Source organism: Muntiacus reevesi, chromosome 19, assembly GCF_963930625.1.
Source record: "Muntiacus reevesi chromosome 19, mMunRee1.1, whole genome shotgun sequence".
NCBI lineage: Eukaryota > Metazoa > Chordata > Mammalia > Artiodactyla > Cervidae > Muntiacus > Muntiacus reevesi.
In genome coordinates this window covers 28,333,535-28,358,250 of record NC_089267.1, presented here as the reverse complement: position 1 = coordinate 28,358,250, position 24,716 = coordinate 28,333,535, and the positions used below count along the sequence as shown (strand labels likewise).

At 34.4% G+C, this 24,716-nt stretch overlaps 1 protein-coding gene across 5 annotated transcripts in view; it reads right to left on the bottom strand.

Annotated features, from left to right (window-relative positions):
- The window catches only part of TBC1D32 (TBC1 domain family member 32), a 179,414-nt gene that overhangs the window by 15,863 nt on the left and 138,835 nt on the right, over window positions 1–24,716 (bottom strand). For 4 of the 5 annotated variants that reach the window (XM_065911547.1, XM_065911548.1, XM_065911549.1 and 1 more), the window contains 4 exons: window positions 18,996–19,065; window positions 17,156–17,271; window positions 16,045–16,199; window positions 6,958–7,098 (listed from right to left, as the gene is read on the bottom strand). In XM_065911547.1, the coding sequence (XP_065767619.1) occupies window positions 6,958–7,098; window positions 16,045–16,199; window positions 17,156–17,271; window positions 18,996–19,065 (482 nt within the window). Of the gene's footprint in view, window positions 1–6,957; window positions 7,099–16,044; window positions 16,494–17,155; window positions 17,272–18,995; window positions 19,066–24,716 lie in introns of those variants that run through there. The other variant, XM_065911551.1, reaches the window with a different exon arrangement.

Genomic DNA, 24,716 nt, shown 5'->3' with positions numbered 1-24,716 from the left:
ACAAACACTTATGTACCTAATATACAACAAGCATTATTATAATTCTTAAGTGAACAAAAGACATTTAGTCCCTGTTCTCACATAATTTGCACTTAAAGAGGAGACATACACCTTTTAAATATATGAGCTTCTTCATTAGGCAGAAATGATACCAGTTACTGCTATTACATGAGCAAAATATTCCAGAATTATTCAATTGTAACAGAATTCAAAACACTATATCCCTGGAAGAATACTAAACTATGAGTTATGTCTTTTAAACCTTAAGCAAATAGCTTCTCTATTTTTATAAGATGAAATGATCTATATATTAGCTGATAGTCCAGGGTTCTAACAGGACAAAAGAAATAATATGTATCCAAACAGACATGATGAACTCTTTTCTTTAACATTTTTATTATGGAATTATTCCAAATACACATAATAGGAAGAAAGCATTATATAAACCAGAGCCATCACAGTTTCAAAATTTGGATTGATTGACATGTCTCTGAAGTCCATTTTCCTCTACAGGTTTCCCTTCTTAAAGCTTTTAAGATAAAACACATTATAAATTGCTATTTATTATATCTGTGCTTGCATTAAAACAAACTGAAGATCTGAGTTATCAATGGTATCAATTTTTTGTTTCATTTACTGAACAAGACAAAAATAAGAATCCAGAATAATAACACCAGCACTACCATAAGCAACATGAATACTTAAAACAGTAATATTTCTGTTGTTTTGTCATTTAGACAACATATCACTTGGCATGTACAGTCAAATGCCTGTGTTTTAAAGTGCCTTAAAAAAAATTTAAGTGCCTTTCAGGGTGTGGAGAAAAAGAAACCCTCCTATACTGTTGGTAGGAATGTAAACTGGTGCAGATACTCTGGAGAACAGTATAGAGGTTCTGTAAAAACTAAAAACAGAGTTACCATATGATCCAGCAATCCTACTCTTGTGCATATATGTGATGAAAACTCTAATTTAAAAAGACACATGCACCTCAATGGTCATTGCAGCACTGTTTACAATAGCCAAGACATGGAAGCATCCTAAGTGTCTATCTAGAGATAAATAGATAAAGATGATGTAGTATATATATACATAATACAATATCAATCATAAAAAAAGAATGAAATAAAAAAAAAGAATGAAATAATCCTATTTGCAGCACATGGTTGGACCTAGAGATTATCATACTAAGGGAAATCAGAGAAAGACAACCATCATATGATATCACTTATATGTGGAATATAAAAAAATGATATAAATGAAATTATTTACATAACTGAGAATCAGACATAGAAAACAAACTTTCTCTGGTTACCAGAGGACACAATAAGGGTGTGTGGGAGATAAATTAGGAGTGTGGGATTAACATATAAACACTACTATATATAAAATAGATAAATAACAAGGACCTACTAGAGAGGACACGAAACTATATTCAATGCCTTGTAATAATCTATAATAGAAAAGATTCAGAAAATAACATATGTATGCATAACTGAATCACTTTGACATACATCTGAAATTAACACATTGAAAATTTACTATATTTTGAAAATGATTTAATAATTAAAGTGTTTCTTACAAGGTTATATTGTCAAGTAGGTACTGTTCAGTCAGTCATTCAGTCAGTCAGTTCAGTCGCTCAGTCAGGTCCGACTCTTTGCGACCCCATGAATCACAGCACGCCAGGCCTCCCTGTCTGTCACAAACTCCCGGAGTTTACTCAAACTCATGCCCATCGAGTCAGTGATGCCATCCAGCCATCTCATCCTCTGTCGTCCCCTTTTCCTCCTGCCCCCAGTCCCTCCCAGCATTAGGGTCTTTTCCAATGAGTCAACTCTTCGCATGAGGTGGCCAAAGTATTGGAGTTTCAGCTTCAGCATCAGTCCTTCCAATGAACACCCAGGACTTACCTCCTTCAGGTGTTGTTAGGGTCATTTAATTATATGTACTTATAGTATGATATGAACTATTTAAATGACCCCAAAGTAAGGTATATTTCCTAACTCTTCAGCTCATTCCTTACTTATCCCTATAAGCAATCACTTAACAATATATGATACATCCTTTCATTTTTTAATACAAGCACACTTGAACTTGTATTTATATTCCCACCCTTTCCCATGTAAATAGTAACATACTAAACACTTTTTTGTTTTTGGTCTCCACCTTTTTCTCTCTTAACAAAAGATCCTGAGTATCACTCCATGGCAATATACAGAGGTATTTCTTATTCAGTTTTATAACTGCATAGTATTACCCTATAGATAAACCACAACTAACTCAATAAGTCCCTATTTTCAGACACGTGTATTATTCCTAGTCTTTTGATAGTTACTGTTGTTGTTTAGCTGTTAAGTCATGTCTGACTCTTTTGCAACTCCATAGACTGTAGCCCGTCAAGCTCCTCTGTCCATGGGATTTCCCAGGCAAGAACGCTGGAGTGGATTGCCATTTCTTTCTCCATGGAATCCTCCCGATTCAGGTATTGAACACATGTCTCCGGCATTGACAGGCGGATTCTTTACCACTGAGCCACCAGGGAAGCCCTAATCTTTATACTATATGCTCTTATATGCTATAAAACATATTTGTACACATGCATTTTCAAAATTGTTGTCAGTGTATCTCTGGGATAGATTTCTATAAATGAAATGGCTGGATGAAAGGGTAAATGCATGTGTGCTTCTGCTAGAAACTGCAAAATTCCCTCATATAAGCCTCAAAAATATACTATTAATAAAATTGCTATTAGCAATTAATGGAATAGATGACAGAGAAAGTAAAATAAACTAATTATGTTTTTATGGTAAACCAATATTCCTTACACTTAATTATATTTGAAACATTTATATGACTTTTTGAGCCACTAACACATTCACTTTAGGATAAAAAGGTAGGAAAATTCCTTACACAATATGTATCAAAATGTACCATAGCCCTCCTAAAAAGTTTGCTCCTTATACTTAAGCTTATGCCAAAGGACGCAGACTTCCCTGATAGCTCAGTTGGTAAAGAACCCACCTGCAATGCAGGAGACGCTGGTTCGATTCCTGGGTTGGGAAGATCTGGTAGAGAAGGGATAGGCTACCCACTACAGTATTCTTGGGCTTCCTTTGTGGCTCAGCTGGTAAAGAATCTGCCCTGTGGGAAACCTGGGTTCGATCCCTGGGTTGGGAAGATTGCTTGGAGAAGGGAAAAGGCTACCCATTCCAGTATTCTGGCCTGGAGAACTCCATGAACTGTATAGTCCATGGGGTTGCAAAGAGCTGGAAACAACTGAGAGACTTTCACTTTCATGACAAAGGACATATGATGCAACACTGATAAAAACATCATTATTGTATCTAAGGTACATTATTTTCAGTAAATTTACCTAAGGTAAATTTATTGTACCTAAGGTAAATAAAACATCATTATTGTACCTAAGGTAAATGTATCTAGATATAAAACAATCTTCAAAAAATGTACCTAATTCTTTAGTAAAAACATTAGTTAGAACAATTACTTAAGAATACCTGATTAAGTCAAAATAGGTATGCCCTAAATGATTAAGTTTCATGATAAAAAGAAGCTATTTTTAACAACTCTTCTGGCATTATTTTATCTATTTATCATAGAAAGAATGCTAGTAAAGTAAGATGTGGTTTCAAGTGAAGTCTTTGCTATCAGGGTTATATCAGTAAGTCAATTCACTCACTTCACTTATCCTGAATTTCCCTGAATTTCTCCATCTGTCAAATGAAGTTAAAATTTTAAATGAAATAAGATCTGAAAACACACTTTTATACTGCAAAGCATTGATATAAATAAAAAAGTATATTTATTGCACTTCTAGACAAGACACTATGTTGAGATACTTAAGACTTGAAGATATATCAGGCATACATATCTTTAACAAACTTCAACTAGTAAGAAAGAGGTAAACACACAAATAATGATTCCACAAAGCAAAAGATATATTTCTACTAGAAGAGTAACACAGAAACTGCATACAATTCAAAGCAGAATCATCTACTTGTAAGTGATCCTAAAAGTTTCCATTTGGATAGATATCAAAGATAAATAGACAAGTAAAGATGGGGCACAAAGAGGGAGAAGGTATCATTTCAAATAGCAACATCAACAACATAAAGAAAGGGGAAGCTTGGGGACATGCACATACAAGGGGCATCCTAGTCTTGAAATCTTGCTTTACATTTGTATACTTTGTGTTTTCAAAAGGCACTGTCACAAAATATGAAACAATAAAATAGTTTTCTTTAATCCTGCTTTCATGGAGGGGGGAAAAGCAGCAATGAGAAGAATCAAGACATTTTTCTGGAGTATATTTGGAGGATTATCCATGTGAGCTCACTTGCTGACACAATATAGTACAATAATCAATGATATGCAAAATGATGACTCCAAGGAATTACAAAAGTTAAGTCATTAAAGATATGGGGTACTTCTTAGGAGAGGAAAATTAGTAAAATACAATAAAGCTTTTTCTTTTAAAGAATAAAATTCAACATTTTCATTAGAATATGTGATTTTCTGTTCATTTTAAAAGTATATTTTCATTTTGATTTTCCTTCTGATCTCAAGTGCTAATCAACAAATATGTATTTCTAACTACATTTAATTTTTTGTATTCTAGTTATTATTTTTAGTCTAGAGATCTGTATATTCTATTTAGCAATCTGCTCACAAATTCTTTCATTAATCAACCAATCCCTTAATGTCTATAAGTATGCAATTTTACTCCTAATGAGATCAGAATGGGTAAACTTTGAAATACAAAATTTGATTCTAAATAATTACTTAACTACATATACCAAGTTATTTAAATGTTGTTTTCATATTTCATAATTAGCAATAAAATGGTGAATAATAACTAAGCAATGATACATACTTCTTAAGATGCACGATGATTAGCTCACATAAGGAGCCATAGAAAGGCATTTTTACATTAGATAATTTAAGAAATATAATAACATTACTACTCAGAAATAAACTGAAAGTTTTCCCCACAGTTTTTGGTCATCCATTCTTAAATGTTTGGTGCAGATGGTAAAGAATCTGTCTGCAATGCAGGAGACCCTGGTTCAGTCCCTGGGTTGGGAAGATCCCCTGTAGAAGGGAGTGGCAACCCACTCCAGTATTCTCCTCTGGAAAATCCCATGGACAGAGGAGCCTGGCGGGCTACAGTCCACAGGGTCCAAAGAGTCAGACACAACTGACTGACTGAGTACAGCACATAATCTAGAATGACAAAAGGAACTCTCCTTGGCTTTGTTAGGCAGTTAGAATAGGAAACAGGAGTCCAGAATGGTGGTGGCTAAAAGACAAGGAAGAGAAAAGCCTGCGAAAAGAGAACAAAAGAAGGTCCGAGGACCAGAGTGAGGACCTCAGGTAGAACAAACAACACTCCTGGCTAGCCCAATTTACATAGGGCAGCCCCAAGGGGAGGAAAAAACTTATAAAAAGAGGAGCCAAAGCAGGCTCTCTCTCCCCACCCCGCCCTCTTCCCCCGCAAGCTGGGGCGCTCTTCTCTTCAGTCTTTGGGTCAATGTGCCCTCACACCTTGAAGATGGATTCAAAGTATCTATATTTTAACATAAAAATCTAAATTTCAAACTCAAATGCCCACTTTGACCTGAGAAAAATCTCCTTAAAGTGCACATAAGAGGAACCAATAGGTAGAGATAGCTAAATTGACTTTTTTAGGAGAGCATTAGGAAGTAAATAATAGGTTTATTTACTCTTACCCCATATTAAGATGCAATAATAAAGTTCAATAAGCAAAACAGAATAGTAAATACAAATATAATAATAAACAAGTAGATAGGTCAAATTACAAAATAAGTAAAAAATTATTTTTCAAGAACTGAAGGGATTTGGATAGTGGAGGTTACTTTTAAAGGATAGTTACAACTCAATAGGAAGTCCACTACGACAGATGGGCAATGAATAAAAAGATACAACTAGCTAACAAAGCTGTGGAATTATAATCAACTTTATTAATGTTCAAAAAAGCCTCAAACCCTGCAAATTTTAAAAATTTAGCAATTAGTTTTGAAAAGCCCAAGTACCCAGTCCTGGAGAACAGACACTCTCTTCATTTCTATTAGAAGAATACAAAATCAAAGCAACTTAGTATGTATCAAGAACCTTAAAAGTGTTCATATCTTTTGATTAAGTATCTACCTTCTGGGACTCTGACCTACAGATTCAATTCTAAAAACAAAAGAAAGATTTAAGTTTTAATTAAATTTTAGCCTGATAACATAGTAAGGAAGCAATCCACACTCTACCACTGAAAGACTGACTAAGCATAGGAGGGAGACATCTTTGGGTACTGCAAATAACCATATGCTCAATTCCAGGCCCTCAAGACATCATTAAACCTTCCCAGACTCCAAAAGAGAGCTTACTGTAGATAAAATACAATATCTCACATATCAGGTACTCAGTGGTGGTAAGAATTCTTGCCCTCAGTTAGTCTACTTAATCCTTGCAGAAGCCTTATGAAGAAGACACTATCATCTCCATTAAAAAGTCTACATGTCATAGATTTCCAGAATGTCTATGTCTTGAATAGCTGAAACAGAACTCAAAATCTGTGAATACCAGAGATCTACTATAACGGAAATGCATATCCTGCAAGGCCTAGGGGAAAAAGCCAGCTTAAAGATTTAAACACATATAGACATATAACTTGGCGAAGGAAATGGCAACCCACTCCAGTGTTCTTGCCTGGAGAATGCCAGGGACGGTGCAGCCTGGTGGGCTGCCATCTATGGGGTCACATAAAGTCAGACACGACTGAAGAGACTTAGCAGCAGCAGCAGACATATAACTATTTACAAAATATGTGATTAATTTTAACGTATTTCCTGTATTTGATGATAATATAATTTTCTTTGCAAAGACACTGAGATCTGGGAGTTGAAGAAATAGTTTTCCATGAATTACCTGTGATGGTGCAAAACCAGACATGTGAAAAGCTGAAAATACAAGTGGCACCTCCGCTTTCAGTAGCATTTCAATATAGTGAGTGCTGCAAAAATACACTGGATGAATGCCAGATTCTATAGTGTCAACAGGTAGGTACCTCTGCATGAAAGAGAAAAATCGAGAATTAATGAATATGCAGTCAATTTAAAAACAAACTCATTTAAATTTATGCTTTAAATTACTACTTCAAAATTAACATGGTGGCATAACAACCTACTGCAAATTTTATGTAAATTTAAAAATTAGAACGTTAAACACCACAGATTCTCAATAAAGGCAGTATGATATACTTTCCTTCTGAGAAAATGAATACAATTAGCACTTTGTAATTTTGACAAATTCAATCTCTATGGAATAATGGAGATGGGTATTACATGAAACAATAAATATATAAATAAGTACATGAGTAATAAATGCTTTACATTTTAATTCTAAGCATATTTCAATATATGTATATTGTCCTTGGCTTTAGTCAATGACTCTAAAACATCAAAAGAGCTTATTTAGTTTGTCAGCTAAGATATTTGCCTAATCGGCTTTTTCTAAGCTCATGTTAAATAAACCAAAGACTTTATTTTTGGGGGCTCCAAAATCACTGCAGATGGTCATTGCAGCCATGAAACTAAAAGACACTTAGTCCTTGGAAGGAAAGTTATGAAAAACCTAGATAGCATATTAAAAAGCAGAGAAATTACTTTGCCAACAAAGGTCCATCTAGTCAAGGCTATGGTTTATCCAGTGGTCATGTATGGATGTGAGAGTTGGACTGTGAAGAAAGCTGAGCACCGAAGAATTGATGCTTTTGAACTGTGGTGTTGGAGAAGACTCTTGAGAGTCCCTTGCACTGCAAGGAGATCCAAACAGTCCTAAAGGAAATCAGTCCTGAATGTTCACTGGAAGAACTGATGCTGAAGCTGAAACTCCAGTACTTTGTCCACTTGATCTGAAGAACTGACTCATTAGAAAAGACACTGATGCTGGGAAACATTAAAGGTGGGAGGAGAAGGGGACGACAGAGGATGAGATGGCTGGATGGCATCACTGACTCCATGGACATGAGTTTGAGTAAACTCTGGGAGTTGGTGATGGACAGGAAGGCCTGGTGTGCTGTGATTCATGGGGTCGCTAAGAGTCGGATATGACTGAGCAACTGAACTGAGCTAAAACCTGAGTTACAAATAATTGAAACTGAGAAATCCATAAGAAATTCATCTCTAAAACTTGGTGCATCCTCATAAATGAATTCAAGCTATCCTATCTATCTACATATATATATATAATTTATTTCATATATTTTATATTTATATGTATATATATCATATATGTATAGATACATACACACATATATTTACAAATGCATTTTTCAGCAATTTCTTCATAAAGTAGATTATTTCAATTTAGTTCTTGGGTACAATTTATCATCATGAATGCTGTATGTTTTAATGTTACTGTAAACTCAACATCTAACCACAATACATTTTTTAAAGAAGAACAAACTTGAAGATGTAATTTTGAGTTAAGAAAAATTATTTGACTAGCAATTATATCCCATAGACTGATAAAAAATTTGATACTCAAATTGGATCTGCTCTCATAATGAATAATAAAACATGAAAACTACTGACAAATCACTGATCTCAGAAATTTTCATGTATAACTCAAATTTAAATTTACCTTTGTATCTTTATTGGGCAGCTCAAACTTCTATTAATAAAAGAAAGTTAATACTTTAAAATCAAAACAAATTGAACTCACATGTAACAATTACATGAGTTAAAATGAGAATTTTTGCAAATTTCACTGCTAAACTGTTTTTAAGAGTTTATGTTTGAGTTATATAAGAAAATCAGTGATTTACCAGTAGTTTTCAGGTTTTATCATTCATTATGATAAATAATAATTTACCATTTCATATTGGAGAAATATGTATTTGTGGAAACATATAAGTATAAATATATATTTTATGATAGGTTCTTAGGGATTTATCTCACAGCACTCACAAAAATTAATATTACTATTACATATTGATGACTGAAGACATGCATCATATTAAATGAACATCTTGTAGTCAACTTCATATGGATGTTCAGACAAAGAAAATTACTTTTTTATTAAATAGCTAAGAATAAAAATATGAACTGGATGAGAATTAGCATCCTTTGATTTATCTTCTTTTGTTGAGTACACAATGTGTTTTCACTGATTACTAGTTGCAGAGTAAAATTAATGAATCTAATAAACATATCTAAGAGCAAAAAAATCAACTCATACATATACAATACTTTAATTCTCAATGCAAATTAGATAACAATTTTCTGAATATATACATAATAAGAGTGTAAAAATAATATATTTGAGAAATATTATTACACGGTGTTCTCTAAGTTGCTTAATACAATATATTTAGGTTTGTATAGACATGGGGACAAAAGATTAATTAATTCTCTCAAAGGAAAAAAAACATTATTATGTAATGGATTCCCAAAGATAAGGCAAGAATTCTTCTACTTTTATGAATTATACACTGTTGGAAGAAATTATGCCATAAATTTTGGTAACTAACAAAACTTCTAGCACCAAGTCCTACACAGAATAGCTACTCAACAAACTGACTGAATGACAGTAAGATACTAATGATTACACCCTGTAATTACCAATAAACTCTCTTATAAGAGAAGCTTTGTAAACTGGTCTATTATCATTTCATAACTCTAACTTAAAGTTAATGATATTCATAAACCAGATCAGTGACCTCTCTGAGCCACATGAATATAACAAAGAATCTTCTGAATCATCAAATTATAAATTATATTTGTTATACTTCTAGTGTTCTGATATATTTTGGGTAGTCACAACTCTTGGAAAGGATGGTAACTCAATAAAAGGTAACTCTAAAGGAAATTTCAGAACATAGAATTAAGCAGAACACATACAGGATCACATCATTTAACAGATCACCTAAGTAACATATAAACTAGTCTAGTATCATGGAAAAAGTTATCAGTAAAATTTTTGGTTTGGGATATACTAAAATTGGCATGACATGAACCCATATGTTCATGTTATGCCGTTTCTTAGAGTATTTGGCTTTAATAAAGATTAAAATGAAAGACATGTGCTTAAAGAAAAACACAGTATGCAGTCAGTTTTTTTTTCTTTCACTACAGCCAGTTGTGATCAGTCATTTTATTTCTAACACTAAGGAAAACTTATGTATATTAAATAGAAAGACGCTAGTAGAAAGACAAACTTTCCAAACCCATGCAACTGATCCAACCCAATCCTGTCCTCCACTCTAGGGATCTGTAGGCCGAGAACAGGTCATATTTGATTGGCATTGCTGCAGTTACGCTGTCAAGCGTCTGCACCACGCACACCATGCAGAGGCCTGAATAAAAAACTCTGAATAGAAAACATTTCGATTCAATTAATTCGAAAAAACAATATTTCTCCTCTCAGACAAAAAAGAACCATGCATAGGAAAAAAGAATCTTCTAAGATTCAGTCACATATATGAAGGGAAAAAGACTTAACACTTTTCCTCTTCCCAGTAAGTGATTGGTTACATGACTTACTACTGTTAATGCCTTGCAAATAGGTTACAAGTGTGCAATGACATGCTGATGGTTATAACGTTTAAATCTAAATGAACATTTCAATGCTATTAGAATTTTTAACTTTAAACCTCCTGTGTTGGATTATTAATTTATTTTATGAAAAGGAAGATACAGATATTCACATACTTATCTATATAAAATAATTAAATGAATATAAGTGACTATCCTATTCCATGATACTTTCTTGCAGAACTATACTAGTAATTACAATGCAACATTATCCTGATTTATCATCAAGGAAGTTTTGTTTCTAAGTGAATTAAAATACTTCAGTTTTTATTTCAATTTAATTTGTTATCCTCTCTCATCTTTCAACTAACAGAGAAGGCATACATGATTATTATTTTTATTATAATTATTATTTGAGATTAGGTATTCCTCCATGGAAATAACTGATTTCTTGATCTTTATTAATCTATACTTATTAACAGCTTTGATGTTAACAATTAGTCAAACTGATTCTTGATGAAATTCCATAAAGAATGATTGTTTTATCATTCAGGAAGAATTTTCTTAAAGACAAAATAGGAAGATAATTTAACTAAATCAGTACATTAAAGGGTTCTTCTTGTCTAAATGGCTTAAGGACACATTTTTTCAAATTATTTTATCTCACAGTAATAGAGTTTATAAATTTTTAAAACTTTAATATTTCATTATTTCCTATATTGTTTCTAAGCCAAATTTTAAAATCTTTTTGATGCAATTTATTTATAACACTTTTAAGAATGTAGGGAGCTCTCTTAAACACGTTTTCTAAAGTAATAAAAGCCTACTGTCTTTTACATTTGTTGCTATTGTTCAGGCACTCAGTCCTACCTTACTCTTTGCAACCCCATGGACTGCAAAGAGTTGGACAGAACTGAAGTGACTTACTGCACATGTACACACACGGACTGAAGCACACCAGTCTTTCCTGTCCACAACCAACTCCCAGGGCTTACTCAAATTCATGTCCATTGCGTCAGTGATGCCATACAACCATCTCATCCTCTGCTGCCCCCTTCTCCTCCTGCCCTCAATCTTTCCCAGTATGAGGGCCTTTTCCTATCAGTCAGCTCATCATGTGGCCAAAGTATCGGAGCTTCAGCATCAGTCCTTCCAATGAATATTCAGGGTTGATTTTCTTTAAGATTGATTTGATCTTCTTGCAGTCCAAGGGACTCTCAAAAGTCCTCCAGCACCACAGTTCGAAAATATTATTCAGTGTTCAGCCTTCTTTATGGTTCAACCCTCACATACGTACATGACTACTGGAAAAACCAGTTTTGACTGGTTTTTTGGCAAAACCATCATTTTGTTGGCAAAATGATGTCTCTGCTTTTTAATATGCTGTCTAGGTTGATTATAGCTTTTTTTCCAAGGAGCAAGCGTTTTTTAATTTCATGGTTGCAGTCACCATCTGCAGTGATTTTGGAGCACAAGGAAATAAAGTCTGTCACTGTTTCCACATTTTCCCCATCTATTTGCCATGAAGTGATGGGACTGGATGCCACGATCTTAGTTTTTTGAATGTTGAGTTTTAAGCCAGCTTTTTCACTCTCCTCTTTCACCCTCATCAAGAGGCTCTTTAGTTCCTCTTCACTTTCTGCAATTAGGGTGGTATTCCTGAGGTTATTGATATTTCTCCCGGCCATCTTGATTTCAGCTTGTGCTTCATTCAGCCCGGAATTTCGCATGATGTACTCTGCATATAAGTTAAATAAGCAGGGTGACAATATACAACCTTGACATACCCCTTTTCCAATTCTGAACCAGTTCATTGTTTTGTTGCTTCTTGACTTGCATACAGGTTTCTCAAGACAGGTAAAGTGGTCTGGTATCGCTTTAAGAATTTTCCACAGTTTGTTGTGATTCACAAAGTCAAAGGCTTTAGCATCTTCAATGAAGCAGAAGGAGATGTTTTTCTGGAATTCCCTTACTTTTTCTATAATCCAACGGATGTTGGCAATTTGATCTCTGGTTCCTCTGCCTTTTCTAAATCCCGCTTGTACATCTGGAATTTATCAGTTCACATATTGATAAAGCCTAGTGTGAAGGATTTTGAGCATTACCCTGCTAGCATGTGAAATGAGCACAACTGTATGGCAGTCTGAACATTCTTTGGGATTGCTTGAACATTCTTTGGCATTGCCCTCCTTTGGGACTGGAAAGAAAAGTGACCTTTTCCAGTCGTGTGACCATTGCTGAATTTTTTAGATTTGCTGGCATACTGAATGCAGCACTTTAACAGCATCATCTTTTAGGGTTTAAAATAGCTCAGATGGAATTCCATCACCTCCACTAGCTTTGCATGTAGTAATGCTTCTGAAGGCTCACTTGACTTCACACTACAAATGTCTGGCTCTAGGTGAGTGATCACACCATCATGTTTATCCAGGTCGATAAGATCTTTTTTGTATAGTTCTTCTGTGTATTCTTGCCACTTCCTAATATCTTCTGCTTCTGTTAGGTCCATATCATTCCTGCCATTTATTGGGCTCATCTTGGCATGAAATGTTCCCTTGGTATCTCTCATTTTCTTAATGAGATCTCTAGTCTTTTCCCATTTATTGTTTTCCTCTATTTCTTTGCACTGTTCACTTGGGAAGGCTTATCTCTCCTTGCTATTCTTTGGAACTTTGCATTCAGATGGGTACATCTTTCCTTTTCTCCTTCGCCTTTCACTTCTTTCTTAGTGATTTTAAGGCCTCCTCAGACAACCATTGGAGAAGGCAATGGCACCCCACTCCAGTACTCTTGCCTGGAAACTCCCATGGACAGAGGAGCCTGCTAGGCTGCAGTCCATGGGGTCACTAAGACTTTTGAGACGACTGAGCGACTTCACTTTCACTTTTCCTTTCATGCATTGGAGCAGGAAATGGCAACCCACTCCAGTGTTTTTGCCTGGAGAATCCCAGGGACGGGGGAGCCTGGTGGGCTGCCGTCTATGGGGTCGCACAGAGTCAGACACGACCGAAACGACTTAGCAGCAGCAGCAGCAGCAGACAACCATTTTGCCTGACTGTATTTCTTTTTCTTGGGGATGGATGGCTTGGTCACCATTTCTTGTGCAATGTTATGAACCTCCGTCCATAGTTCCTCAGGCACTCTATCAGAACTAATCCCTTGAATCTATTTGTCACTTCAACTGTATAATCATAAGGGACTTGAATGACCTAGTAGTTTTCCCTACTGTCTTCAATTAAAGTGAATTTTACATATATGTATCTAAATATTAATTCATACATTCAGCATATTTACTGAATAATTATGGTGGGGCATGTCAGTGGACAAAACCTTGCCCCAGAGAGATTACATGTAAGTGCATAAGTAATAAATAAATACATAAATGAAGAAGCATATTCTGAACCGATATAGGCCATGGAACAAAAGGAAAAAAACAGAACAAGGGAATGGGGTTCAGGGCAAACAGGCTGAAGCTTTCCTGAGGTTAATTACATTAACACGGTCCTGTGCTAAAGATGGTGGAAAAGTTAGTGCTATTAATGGCTAAAGCTAAAGTGTCTTTAACAGGTCTTTTGGCAAATGCGATTAGCATATTTTGTCAACCTGCATAGAAAGTATCAGTATAATGTTTAGAATCAATGGAACAAATATTATAGAAAAGGGCTACTTTTAAAGTAATATATTAAGTCTTCTACCACATGCACTAACAAGTAAAGTGACACAGCAAAAAAAAAAAAAAAAAAAAAATCCAAAAGATTAAATCAAAAGTTTAAATCAAAAACATTTAAACTATGGAGTGGTGACTATACAGACATTAGTAACTGCACTTAGCTAACAGTTCTAGACAGAATCCTGGAAGAGCAATGTTAGCAGAATGTTATTTGCTTTACAAAGACAGTAAAACAAATTACTGGTAATAAAATATTCAACTTGGTATATCTGTAGTTGAAAAGAAAAAAATGATACTATAGAAGGCACGGCATGAGTCTTCACTGACAATATAGCTGCACTAACAGAAAGGTATAAAGCTTTACACTGAGTTCATTCTAAAACCCTTGAGTAATGTCACTCCATTCCATTCACAGATCTATATTACATATTATATGATGCTATCAAAATGGTTAATCTAATAAACTCAAAGTTATTAGAGTACTGCCTGATTTCAGCTGTAGGGGAAGAAATGCTATTAGAGCACATCACTCGTGTTAAAAGTAAAATAATGTGTCAGAAAAAAGGTTTAAAGAGTCAAAGCAGAAATGCAACTTTATAAAATTATAGTTAAAAGCAGTTCATTGGTGATGTCTGGCAGGGTCACAATCTGAACATTAAAGTAGAATACTTAAAACTAGTGGCATGTAGGTATCTTTTCAAAATACTTGACATGAAAGTGTGTGATGGACTTAAAGATTTTTTCTCTCTTCATTTACAAATGTAAGGTTACAAATACTTTTGATAAGCATTTTAAGATATTCTAAACCTTCATGTACAATTTAAAGAATTGTCCAAATTCTGGTTAACAGAAGGAAAATAGTTCCACTGATTGGAGAAAAGCTAGTACATACTCTTTTGTCTTTGGTTCCTCCTTTTATGTGAGCAAATTTTTAGTTACAGTTAAGTACAAGCAGGAGAAAGTCTTATGCAGGAATTGCATATAGCTATTTCAGACATAAAATTATAAAATTTTAACATTTAATGTATTCATCGGTGCTTTGCTTTTATTTTTTTTTTATCACAAATACCTATTTTAAGAGCATGTAATAAATGCTTTCATTTAACTTGACACGGATACTCTCTAGTTCCCTTAACAACTTATTCTTGGGTACTGTGTGACTCTGCTGTCCAAGTTCAGTCTGTCATGAAAAGCGTTAGCATGGCTTATAATGGACACTTGCCCCAAGTTGGAGGTCTTAAATGCAGCAAGTAAGTAAAACAAAATGCAGAATCATGAATAAATTAGTGATACACTTACCTCTAAACTAAACTTGGATCCCATACAACTAGTAAAATCTTTAAATAAAAAAATACACTATAATACCTTAACCAATACTCATCATAGATTGGCAAAATGTATATAAAATAAGTATGCTTTTCCTCTATACAATATGGATACAATTTCAACATATTATTTTCTTATACTATAATTTAACCAGAGATTATAACAAAGTAACAATAAAAATATCCATTCAAAGGTTTTCTATTTATATAAGGAATTTTCCAATTAAAAGACAAGTTTAAAATTTAATAATGCACCCATTATTATTAATCCTTCATTCAGTTATCATTAGGTAAGACAGCAAGTATTTGAGAAAATACCAAATGTGTATCTTCAAAACGAATCACTCAAAACTGCATTCAGATAGAAAATGAATATAGAGTATATAACACACTCTACAAATAAAATAATAAGATCCTATTGAATCTAAAGAGGATTATCCTTAGAATTTAAAATATTCCTATAAAACAGACTGAAAAGTCTTACAGAAATATGTAGTCTTGGCAACCAAAGGAAAGCTGAAGTCAGAAGCCTGGAGAACTGCTGAAGAAATTGGAATGTTTTCTCTTTGTCCCCCAACATTATGATGAACAAAGAAGATACAAACCAGTCATGGCCAGTGTGACTCCTCTGCAAGCAGACTGAAAGGCACAGTTAAGAAACTTCTATAATATTTCATCTTACATGGTGAAATATGAGAACTCCGTAAATATTCATTTCCAGAATCTCTATCAAGAAAGATATTAATGATACTTAGCCCTCATTTTGTCTTCAACCAGCTTATAAGCTATGTATGTAAACGCCTGTGTGCATGCGCAGTTGTGTCTGACTCTTTGCCACCCCATGGACTGTAACCTGCCAGGCTCCTCTTTTGCCATTTCCTTTTCCAGCAGATCTTCTCAACCCAGGGATCAAACTTGCATCTCTTGTGCCTCCTACATTGGCAGGCAGATTCTAAAATTAAACTTTATTAATAAAAAAACTACTTGCGCAGTAACTAATTTAATATACTATTTGTTGACACGGCCAAAATCACCAGCAACTAGAGGAAAAAACTATATGCTTTGTGGAAACAGACTGTTCAAGCCATTGACACAACAGTAACATCCTTTCTCTAGATTAGGTTATCTGTTAAATTATTAGTATAATAAAGTATTTTAAAAGTCCACATATTTTTAGAATTCAGTAATGCACATGATTTGTATAAAGTTTTTTTTTTCTTGAAGTCAAACTCTATTTCTGAAAGATAACCAATACAAATAAAATAAATGAATGTTTTATTCTTATTCTAGATTTACTAAATCTAGAGCATTATTTTGATTTACTAAACCTATTTTAAAGCTTCTCTATATATACCCAAAAATATGTTCTAATAACTAATTATTCAAGATTTAATAAGGTTGAATTTAATAATTACAACTCAAGCTAATAAAATACCTATTTAAAATAATAGAATAAAATACTATAAAAGATATAGCAAACCACTAATATAGGTTAAAGTATTATTTTCCTACAAATATTTTAAATTATTCCCTCCAAGAATTCTGAAAAGCATATGAAGAGAGTTAAAGTACTGTCAGTCATTTAGAAAGGATATGAAGAGAAGATTTTACAGAAGCTTGCTGCTGTTTCAGGAATCTCTCACAATGCTTCAAAACCAAGGTAAGATCATTTTCTGCACCATCTTTTAACAGGTTGAGGAACTTGCCATACCTAAATGTCATACATTAAATGTCCAGAAAATATACAAAATGAAAAATGTCAGGCCTTGCATAGTAAATTCATTTTTTAAAATTCATCAAACTGTAGTTCTTTTGAGATCTCATAGTTTTAAGTTTTCAAATTTCTACTTTTGGCATAACTATTATACAGGGCACTCATGAAAGAATAACACCCAATATATGGACCTGATAATTATGATATATCAGAATTTGCAGTATTCATCTGGTAAATACAATAACTTTAAAGGAAAATGAAGTAGTAGTGAAAGAATAAAACACGGATACTATAGATGAGTAGTAGAATATAAGCATTTTTTTCTTGAATTTAATCTACAACATGGAATGCTGACAGGCTAGCTTGACAGAATGCTAAGTCTAGAAGCAATTTTAGGGTTCATTTAGTCCTGATTCTACATGAGCATGGCACTATTTTGGAAGTTTATGGGAGTGTTTTTGTCTGCCACAGTGACTGGAGGACCACTGATACTTGATGAGTGAGCGTCAGGAGGTTAGACATGGGACAGTCAGCCCTGCAGAGTAAAAACTTATAAACGCCCTACCTATTATTTGTATTTTATTTTATTTACAATTATCTGAAATTAATTGCGCTTCATACAAAATCATAATATATTAGTCTTATTTATTATACACTGAACGAAACCAAGTGTAAGATAGGGAAAGACAGTTCCTTCACTTTGCCTGAAGCCTTCCTAAGACTTTTCATCATTTTGCAAAGTCACTTTTCTAGTGGCAACCCTCTTATAATATTTTAAACACCAAAATAAAATTCATCTCCATTTGTAGCTGCCCCACAGCTACAATGATTCATAGGTGCCAGCTATGTCTCATACTGTAGCTGTATATAAACATTTCATTATAAATCACTTTCTGATTATGTCTTAACAATAAGACATGATGCTGAATTAAAAAAATATGTGACTAGCTTGCTCATATTATCTATGGATTCCATTTTAGAATGGAAATAAGGTCATTACAGTATAAAAGGCAGGTATAGGGTCACAAAACATAATCAGTAGGTTATATACCCTATGTGATATAGGTGGATGTGCTAGAATCACTATCATAGTTTTTATTATAATGTTATGGATTTACAGTCTTTTTTAAAAACTTTCACATGCATCTTTTTTACATTTAATTCAGAAGATGATCCAACAGAACGGATAGAATGGGCCTGTCAAGATCCCCATTTAATTATGAAGGGCTCATAGCTTAACTCCCAGTCCGTTTAGCTTTTCCATTTCTTTTGAAAAGTATAATTTGAGTATGAAAAGTTCAAATTACTATAATTTATTTATTCTGCTTTTACTTATGCATCTGTCATTAATATACTTTTATACTCATAACTATAGTTATAACCTGAGAATAAAAACTAATCATATTTTCGCAAGTGGTATAATTGTGCTACCAATGCGCTGATACTTAAAATGTTTTTTGGAAAAAACCTGATCATCATAGAGACTTAAATATGCTGTAATTAGCCTCTGAAATAATAATGAACCATAACTGATTTACCTGCAGGGGTAATTTAACCATGTGCCAATATCCTCAAAACAAAGTTATCATTTTTTGAATGATAAACTCTGCATTTAAACCATACAAAATAGTTGATTGTTAACTTAAATATTATTAAGCACATATTAGCTAGATAAAAACAAATTCTAGAAATGCACAGGGAGATATTTCCCTATAATATACCTGACAGTCATTTTAATGCCAAGCTGTTGCACAGATGAAAGATTTTCATTCTTCACATTTGCATCAGTAGCTAAAAACAATAGAACACTGGGTTATAAAAATGTATAAAAGTCTGCATAATAATCACATTTTAATTGAAAATTTATGAAAGCAATATTTTTACATATTTTAATGTGAATCTTCAAAACACACTGATGAATCCTGTTCTTGTAAGAGCTGTCAGTTACATTTTTCAAAAAAATTAACAGGAAACCTTTTACAAAATAGTTTTTCTCCTATAAAAAAGCATCTAAAATACATTAAATACAAAACAAATAATCATAGTTTTCAAGCGATCTACTTTTACTTGGTTCTCCAAACATAAAAGTCATAACACAAAAATGGTCTAGAATATTGTATTTTCATCAAGCAATGCATATATAAGATTCTGAATTGTGTAAGTATGGCTGTTTACGTCTTAAATATTTAAATGGTCAGTGTCAGAAAGGAATAATTGGTATTATTCTACTTAAAATGTACCGCAATTTACAAAGGTGGACTGGACAAGTTTATTCCTACATGTAGATATTCTTGATAGAGTACAAATTGTGGTCATCTTCCAAAAGTGAAAAAGGGGGTGTACAGTACAGAGGACTGACTACAGGATAGGCTGAAAGTCTGGACTGGTCTTTGACAACAATGGATGACCAAATTAAAACTGAACAGTCAAAAGCATCACGAGATAGCAAGGAGGGTCTAGCTGAAACTTTCAGTTTTGGGCTGACAAAACTGTAGTGTGTACACACACACACACACACACACACACACACACACACACACTTGGGCTGACAAAACTGTAGTGTGTACACACACACACACACACGTAAGGGAACTGCCAAGAATCACAAGTGACAAATCTAGATTTTCTGAATTCTGTATCGGCAGTTGTTTTTTTTTTTCCTATTACACACTGGTACATCTTATATTAACAATACACCTACTTCACTCATGAATTTATTCCTTGCTTTTAATAAATCCCTTCTTTAAAGTAGGTGTGGAGCACCATGCTAGAATCTATAAGGGATAAGAGACAAATCATACATTATGACCTAACAGAACTTTCCATGTAGTGTCAGAGATAAAATTTGTATATAGAAAATTCAGATAAAGATGTTTTAAAGTGCAAAGTGGAACAAAAATGATACAGGTGAAGAATTATGTGAATTCATAAGAGGAAGAGATTAGGAAGAACTGGCATTCAAACTTAATTTTAAAATATAGGTAGACAAGATGTAGAGAGATAGGTACAAATAATTAAATATCACTGTTATCGAACATCTACTCTTTAAAGCAATAATAATTCATCTTTCTGCACTCCTGGTAAAGGTAACCTACTTCTAGTTTGCTAAGGACTTGCACAGAGTTAGTACTTAAGTCTCAAGCCCTTAGGAACCTCTCACAGTCCTGGGCAAACCAGACTGATAGGTCAACTACCTAGCCTAGAGGGGTAATTTCTTAAACAAAAATAAATAACAATTTTAAAAAATAAGTGCCTGTTAATTTCTTGATAAACTACATCTGACTTATACTTATTTTGATCAGAATACAGTCTCAGCAATATTGCTAAATTTCATGATAGCAATTAAGCTACAGTTTATATAGCTAGGAATCCCTTGCTACTTATAACCGTTATGGTGATGGTAGATGAACCTCTGCATCTAGGGAAGAAGGATACCACTTCTGCACTTCTCCTAGCAAGAGGCTGAGCAAGGAAGACTACTCAATGTTTTCTACAGGTATTTGAAATTAGAGTGAAAATGGTATTTACCGACAATGCTTTGCATTAATTACAGGGCTATGAGGTACTCTATGTCTCCAGTAGAGAAAAATGAAACCAATATACAAGGAGAGACATAGAACAGCATTTTAAAAATTCAGCCATAATTTAAACACAGCTTTTCTAATGTCCACTACAACACAATCAGGTTAAACTCATTTGGGTAGTTACCAGGAAGTTCTTGTTTCAGTACTTAAATCTGCTCCTGGTGAATCTACATTTCATGATTAATTATATTTTAGTTCCTTAAGTTTAAATAATGCAAAATTTAGTGCTATAGGGTTGGTGACACTGGCTGATTCTGCAAAGTTTATATAGTTTCAATAAAATAAACATTTACTTTATATATTCCTGTAGCCACGGAACGGACCTACATATCAACTATCATAATGACAAGAGTGATATACATAAACTACTACCAGAACAATTTTAATTTAGATTAGATAAAACTTAGCATTCTAGTACACAAAAAATTAGGTTATTAAGCCTAAGAAATGTTATTAACATGTAAATTTGTGTGCTTATAATATTAATACTACCGATGTTTCCCTTCTGGAAAGTATAACACATATAGATAACTTAATAATAGAGGAGGAGAGTTAGAGGGCAATCCCTCTAATGAAGGGTGCAAAGAAAGGGCATTCCCGATGTCATGAAATCTATAGGTCAGGGTACCATCTACTAGAAGACGCTAATCTCTAGTACAGTGAAGAATGGAATAAAGTTAAGAATCAAAGTGAGAGAATCTGCTCCAGAAGACTGTGCCACTGAATATTATATGATGTTTGGGTTCTAAGTCTTTCCTTATGGAAGAATAGAGTCTTTCCAGAGTGGTCAAGCTGTCAGCCTGAGATGTCAGATAAGTTTCCTGATGTTGTAGGAATAATTTTCCAGGTCTATTTCCTCTCAAAGCTTATGATTTTGTATCTTCAAAGTAAAAACTTAACTCTATATTTCAACAGATAATAGTTTCCAATTATGGCTGTAAATTAAAATCCTGAGGAGCATTTTAAACGTAAAAATAAATACTCTCTCCAGACTACTAAATGAGACTCCTGAAGGTGAATGAGACCTGAGGGTGACTGTCTAGTCATTTGTTTATTTAAAGACCTCTACAGCTTACTTCTATGCACTGAGTAGAAATCCACACTTAAAGAAGTAAAACAGAACTTTAGAGATAGTTTCAATTGGACAGTCATAGCTTGCTACACAAATTTTATTTTAAAGAAGGTACCAGTTAAATCTCCAAAAAGATTTTTAAAGGAGAATATATGAGTTATTAAGCAAAACAAACATCACATATCCACTCAAAAAATTACTAGGATGATAAATATTTAGGTGACTTCAGAGTGAATAAAATTCCACTGAACATTTCTTTTAGTAGGACGTAAGTCAGAAAATGGTTTATGGGTATATATATCTAAAAAGAAGCTTCAATTTTAATTTGTATTTCACATACAATAATGACAACCCGACAAGCAGAAATGGATCTTGGACCACAAAAGTTGAGTGAAATAATCTTTGTTACACTTAACTTGGACTAAATATGATTTATGAAGCAGGAATTAAAATGTTCAGAAATAAAATGGAGCAAAATGATTAACTGAAATTCAATGATAAAAACAGATGTATTCAGGGGTCCCTGATACACCGCTGGCAACCAGTGTTTTACTGAAGTGTGCATAATAGTGTGTGATACATAGCAATAAGTGATACATTGCTTAATAAACACCAAGAGGATGAATGAGGAGTTGAATGAAGAAATGAATGAACAAACATCTAATGAACAATAAAAACTGTGCTTTACCTATCAAACTAAAAGCAAGGTGGAGATGGAAATAGATATGAATTTAACATTTTTTTTCTGTATATTGAAACCAAGAAACAAAAGGATAATATAACTCCCATTTCCCAGAGTCACTGCAAAGCATAACAAAGTAAGTTACTGAATAAAGGTCAATCAACCAATGGCACCGATAGCATTAGACTTACCCTACTTACTCATCAATGCCTAATTCATTTTCAGCAGTAACTATTTGCAATAACCAATCATTTCAATTACAAATATAATAATCTCAGAACAAAATGAGTTGAAAAAATTAACTTAATGTTGACTGAAATTACTCACTGTGGTAATACATACTGTTCTACTTTTAATACAGAAAGCTAGCACACAGAGCAGGGGTAGACGAAATTAAATCTATTTTGTAGGGTACAGGTCCAGCGAGGCAGAAAAGGAAAGACAACATCAACAGAAGTAGGTTACCTTTACTCAGGCAAGGAGGGGAGCCAGTAGGCCTGACGACCAGGCTGAGCGCCGAGAGGGATCAGGGAGGCTTCATACTTATAGGGAGGTTTGTGTAAGCGATAAGGGAAATGTTAATCAGGCAGGATATTTTGAGTATTCTTTTGTTGAGATGACATTTGTAGTTGGGCAGGGGGTGATAAGTCTTCTGGGCAGGTGTAGGGGGTGCAAAGTTCCCGGACAGGGGGCGATAAGTCTTCTGGGCAGGTGTATGGGGTGGAAGATTGTTGGACAGGGGTTGATAAGTCCCAGATAGATGCAACCGGCCTGGAGCATCAGGGTGGAACTAAAATTCTGTTTTGTTTTCTCCAAAGTTAGATGATTCAGCAAGGGGCCTTTGAGACTGTTGTTCTCTTTTCTAGGCCCAAAAGACTCCTTCATATTTTGCTGGGCACTTGGCTAATAGTGAGAAATGAAACATATTTTCTGGAGAAGGAAAATGGCAACCCACTCCAATGTGCTTGCCTAGACAATCCCGTGGACAGGGGAGCCTGGTAGGCTGCTGTCCATAGGGTCACACAGAGTTGGATACAAGTGAAGCAACTTAACATGTATGCATGCAGTGGAGAAGGAAATGGCAACCCACTCCAGTATTCTTGCTGGAGAATCCCAGGGATGGGGGAGCCTGGTGGGTTGCCATCTATGGGGTCGCACAGAGTTGGACACGACTTGAAGTGATTTAGCAGCAACAGCAGCAAACAAACTTTCAGAAGAGTAAAGCATATCTCCACTGGATGACAAATCCAGTAACAGAAAAGCTGTTACAGTGTGACTGTTTACTGACTATCCTGAAAGCCCTGCTAAATCAATAGCAGAGCCAGAAAACTCTTACTTCTAAAGAAACCAACCTGTCCATTTCCTCCTGCCTTCTTCCTTCCCCAAAGTAAGCCTGAAGGTTCTGTTCCTTCTTTTTTAATATGGGGTTGCTATCTATCCATTTTATTCAGTTTTTACTGCCATAAAATTTAATTCCTTATGACCAGTAAGCTAGTGTGTCTCAGTCCCTAACTTAGGTGTGTTAAATCACTTCAGTCACGTCCGACTCTTTGTGACCCCATGGACTGTAGACAACCAGGCTCCTCTGTCCATGGGGATTCTCCAGGTGAAAATACTGGAGTGGATTGCCATGCCCTCCTCAGGGGATCTTCCCCACCCAGGGACTGAACCCGCATCTCCTGTGGCTCCTGCACTGAGGCAGATTCTTTACCACTGAGTTACCAGGGAAGCTCGACTAATATAGTTAGCATTATTTGGAAAAAAGTATTATTCTTTTCCATGTCATTGATTATACAATTGCCCTTGCCTGCAAGACTCTTCCCCTTTCCTATTTCTTTCAGCTGTCACACCCCAGGAGGCACTTCTATCATTGTTTTTTTCTTTAATCTTCCACTGTGATATTAGTCAGCACTGCTCACCCTTTCCACTGAATACCTATGGCATTACCACACAATCCCTCATTTGACAAATCTCAATTCAAAAAGCTAACTTAAACGTTCTGGCACATTGCCTGAAACAAACTATCCAGCTGAGAAATGTCAGTTGTCCATTTCTTTATACTTTCTATTTACCATGTGCTGCAAATTACTTTAATTCATCATTT